Source organism: Rhagoletis pomonella, unplaced genomic scaffold (genome assembly GCF_013731165.1).
Source record: "Rhagoletis pomonella isolate Grant_MI unplaced genomic scaffold, Rhpom_1.0 Rhpom_scaffold_07298, whole genome shotgun sequence".
NCBI classification, from domain to species: domain Eukaryota; kingdom Metazoa; phylum Arthropoda; class Insecta; order Diptera; family Tephritidae; genus Rhagoletis; species Rhagoletis pomonella.
In genome coordinates, this window is record NW_023465825.1 from 1 (window position 1) to 5,189 (window position 5,189).

The 5,189-nt window shown below is 34.6% G+C and overlaps 1 protein-coding gene across 1 annotated transcript; it reads right to left on the bottom strand.

The window, feature by feature from the left end:
- Positions 1–624: 624 nt before the first annotated feature.
- Positions 625–1,161, bottom strand: LOC118755766 (the record flags this gene model as incomplete). Its single annotated transcript, XM_036490588.1, is given in 2 exon segments — positions 625–787; positions 849–1,161. Coding segments are annotated over 2 exon segments (370 nt in total), but the record flags the coding sequence as incomplete, so codon positions are not given.
- Positions 1,162–5,189: the final 4,028 nt, after the last annotated feature.

Below are 5,189 nucleotides of genomic sequence, written 5' to 3' on the forward strand. Positions count from 1 at the left end.
ATTGCGCGGGCTAAAGATAAGTTTTAAATTAATCTTTCGTAGCCAATAACAATTGGCTGAGACCTAAGACATCATAATATTACTATTACAATGCGGTCAAATGACTTTTATTTTCCCCCATACAAAATCGACCCAGCCTAATGCACATACCGATTTTTAAGTAAAAGCTTAATTCCTAAATACATACATATGTATGTATAAAAACTGATTTATAATAAGTTTAATTAATTTTAATCTTTTAAGACATTTTCTGATTTCAATTTAATATAAATAAGTATGTACTTATCTAGGCATTCTACATTAGTTTCTCTGTATGGCATTCTTCGTTCGCTTCTCTGGATTCTGTTTATCCATGCGTTCTCTCTTCGTTCGAAGGTAATGCTGCGGGTAAGGGCTTACGGCCAATGACATGCCCATGTTAAAATAAGGCCTTCCCATCGCCTAGCTCGTTCCCACTTTCGTTTCTGTGGTAATCGTGTTTTTTGCTGGGGCAAGTGCGCTCGGGTATAAAAATATACATAGATAGTATGTATGTACATAGCATGTATGTATATGTATGGATAAGCTTTATAATTTGAAATATATTCCCCTAACCGTATATCAACAACAATTTATAACTCTTACCTTCTTCAAGTTTTTGTCTATAATCATATATTTCTTGTCGTAAATCCAAATACATCCAATAAAGAAGTCCTATTAAAAAGATACTTGCTATGAACATTAGCAAGCGCTTGCAGATCATACTTTTACGATTCTGACAACGGTTTGCACTCCTAGCGTTTTTGGGCTGACGATAATATAACTATTAAAGAATAAATTCATTCTATTTATTTGTTTCATAAATTTACTCTGTTCAGTTGTATCCAAGTATAGTCCTCAGCATCATCAGTTGATGCAGATAGTAATTTATCTTGCGAGAGCCTATTTAAATTATTACGTCGGATAGTTTGTTTTTTCCCAAAGGAATGTGCTATAAGCGCATCAAGCTCCCTCCGTTTTTTAATTTTTTTGCCACCGGATCGCAAAGGTACATTTATTTGGTGACTAGAATCCATTTAGAACTGCTTTTTTGTTTTGATGGGCTTTTATATGCAAAGAAGTTCCGCTACGCGATTCTAAACAACATTTCATTTGTTTAAAAAATGTTGATGTATTTATGTTTGTACATACATACATCTGCACCATACACACCCTGCACTCAAATTTAGAGACAGTCTGGCAAAGCGCTAGTTGCGAATTACATATATCAGAACTATTTCTGAACTAGTGCAAAATGGAGGCAGAGCGGGACAGTTGAAACTTGCGGTGTAAATGTGCAAATGCTCACTATTCGTACAATACGAAGGTAGCTCAGCGAAAAGACCTCCGACTTAAACCTCGTTGGTCCGGAGTTCAAATCTCGGTGGAGGCAGTTGTAAGTTTTCAGATTTAATGAATTTAAAGTGTTGCGTGCAGCTTACAATGGGCGCGTTTCTAAGGCGTAACCGTTTTTAAACTGTTGAGTGTTTGTTTTAGAAACGCACAGTTGAGTAGTTCCGCTCTGTTCAGCGGTTGTGGATTCGACGCCAATTTTCCATCATAAACCATTTTGCTACATGAACTCAACCATTTAAGTCAAAATTGATTTTTCCCTTCCGTCAGTTTTCATAGTAAATTCAAATAAAAATAATAATTTTTCTATAAATTGCTAGTGAAATTGGCATAAAAAAATAAAATGCACGTGTATACATATTTAAAATAAGATAAAAATGGTAAATTCGTGAACTTAAAAGCTTATATATGTACATAACTGAGTTCGTAGTTGCTTAAGTCGGGAGGCGGGATTTAATACCATTCGTGTACCATTCGCAGCAGACGAATTTGAATAACTCACTGAAACCGTGCAGACTCTTGGCAAATAAATGTGAAAAAAATAGTTATGGTGCTAGCAAGTCAAGATTCCTTGTGGTTTAAGGAATAAACTGAATGGTGTATCGTATGCACATACATGTTTTCGGCTTAATATTTTTTTTTTATTGTGCTCATACCGTTTCTAGGACGTAACTGTTGGACTCAACAATTGACAGCATTTCCGCAACAGTTGCGGTAAACAGTTGCGTCTTAGAAACGCGCCCAACAATTTTATTTTGTTTTTTAATAAAACGTGTAACAAAAATGGAATCTGGAAAAAACGAAAAAAATATCCCAAAATAGAATCTTTAAAACGTTTTCTTATAAAGAAACCTGTCCAAAACGGAACCGGTTAAAAACTAGTTGCAAAGTAATGCACTGGGCGACAATTGCCACCGCCAATGGCATCGCCGTGTAAAACTGGACAGTTGAAAGCTTTGGTTGGGTATTGAACTAGTACTGTCGGCAAAAGGTCTAGGTCTACGCTAGTTCTGAGCTAGTCAGATTTTTTGCAGGGCATATTCATAAGTTTCTGCTTACTTGTAAATGTGTATCGATTTTTCTTCGGTTCCAAAGCAAAATAAACTAATGCGCATGCCCTCATATTTGATTCAAGTAGAATCATCTTGCGATACTTGCCATATTACAATATTTATAAAACACGAATATATGCTGGTAAATTTTAATGCGACCACCCAAGGCACATCAATACAAGGTGGTGTTGATTGAACAACTGATTGGATATTTTTGTCTCTACTTTAGGATGTCAACAAAACGAAATAACGAAAATGCACAAGGGTATATTAACTTTGTTCGGATAACGGTTGTTTGTAGATATGGACAAATGTATACATAAATGATCAGAATGAAAAGAGAAGTCGATTAACCCATGTCTGTCTGTCTGTCGGTGTACACGATAACTCGAGCATAAATTCGCAACGAAATTTGGTATGTAGGTTGCCCTTTACCCAAGGTAGGCTGGTATTGAATGGGCGATATCGGACTGTAACCACGCCCACTTCCCATATAAGGGTATTTTCGAAATATGCAAAAACTACCATATTTCTGTAAATATTAGATGTAAATAATTGAAAATTAGTATCTAGAGTAGAATTCTGGTAGAAAATAATATTATCATGAAATTTTTGGAAATGGGCGTGAGCCGCTTCACTAATCCTTCCAAAACTCAGTACGAGGCTTGGGTAGGGTCTAACTAAGAAATCTGTTGAAAATCTTTGAAATCGGGCAATAACCACGTCCACCTGACATATAACGGTAATTTATAGAAACACGAAAACTGCGATAAATCAGTAACCACTGGAGCTAATTCACTTAAAATCGATGATTACAATAACCACTTATCAAAAAATATGAATATTATAAATTTTTGGACAATGGGCGTGGCGCCGCCCACTTATGACCAAATATGTGTATCTCGGTAACCGCTTTATTAATTTCTACAAAACTCAGTGCACTTAACAACCTTGGTACAGAAAAGTACTTTCTTGAAAATTATTCAAATCGGACTAAAATTACACCCGCTTCCCGTGTAACGGTAAATTTCAGAAATACGAAAAGTCCGATTGTTCAATAAGTGAGGACGCTAATTTAATCCATGTTAATAGTTACGACAATCTCCTAACAATAAATAACTGCTATAGACTTTTAGGAATTGGGCGTAGCACCGCCCACTTTATAACTACAAAGGTGTACCTTGGTAACCGCTTAATCGATTTGTACCTTACTAGATTGAATTATATCATTAAGTCTAACTCTGCATATTATTGAAAACGTTTGAAATCGATTAAACACCCCTACTTATCATGCAAAGGTAGTTCAGAGAAAGTTGAAACGACGATATTTTATACCTGTGCCGGGTTTCGCCCGAACTTATACTTCTTTACTTGTTTAAAGTTCAATACATATGCATACATTACATGAAATAACCAGTTATTTAGTTAATCACGACTTGGAGAGTAACACTAATTTAATTTTGAAAAGCCGTTATTTTCTGTAGCTTTATTTACCATAACAATGATTTTAATGTATATATTTTTTTAATTATATCAGTATTCATTAACACAGTTAAAGGGCGGGACCACGATGGATTTATTTAAATTTAAAAATGTGGATAGTGATGGAACGATACGAGTACCGAGTACAGAATATCGATACTTTTCATGAGTACTGAGTAGCAGGGTTGTTGCGAATATTCGCATTCGCATTTGCAACCGTGGAGCTTCTGCATTAATTTTAACATTCGCATTCGCTTTCGCATTCGCAAAAATTAAGGCGGATCTTTTGCGAATGCGAACATCGAAGGGACCGAAAATTACAGTTATTTTTTTACGAGTTAAACTTGGCCAAATATTTTTTATTCCGAAATAAAAGTACTTTCCGAAAGAGGACTTAAATAGCTTTAAATCTGAAATGTCTAAAAGAGGAAAGCCACGAATTAAAAAATATTTCAATAACAAATGTTAATTAATTACCATAGAACAAACATTGGGTCAGGTATGTATGTATTTACATGAATTTCTATAGTATTAAGTTATAAAAAATATAAATAGAGGTGGTAACCTTCATTCGTTATTTCTGTTTAAAAGCTATTTCAGTCCTCTTTCATATGATACCCAATTTGTTTAATTTGGATAAGCGGTTTCTTTATTATTTGGATAGGACGTTTATTTCGGAATATAAAATATTAGGCCAAATTTAACTCGGAAAAAAATAACTGTTCGGTTCCTAGAATATTCTGCAAGTGCACAGACGTATATCTAACCAGTCAGGGAAGAAAGCATTAAAAATGCTTATAAAAACTAAAATTGAAAAACGAAATTGATGACGTGACAAATTCCGAAACAACCAAAAGAATTTGAATGAAGAATGCCATGATGCTAGATTGTGAAGATGAAAGTCAGAGGATACATCCGACATTTGTAGCCCCGATGAAATTCTCAAAAAGTAATTATTGCACCACAACAAAAATAAATAAATATAACTGAAAGTCCTCTCAACTGGTGCAGTGTCAATCGAAAAGAATTTACAATTTTGCCAAGTTTCAAGTTTGTCGCCTCGAGCGAGTACATAGTTAAGTATATACATAGTGGCGCAGGTTTGATTTACGACCCTTAAAAAAGTTTTTATTAAGTACAATGTTCCAATTTTTAAGTTCAAGTACTAAAAAAACATTCAGTCTTATCATGAGTTTAATTTTCCCCAAACCGGTTCACTTTTCACTTTTGGTTTTCATGTACATATTTACTATGGGCGGAATACAAATTTTCGGGCGACTTTTT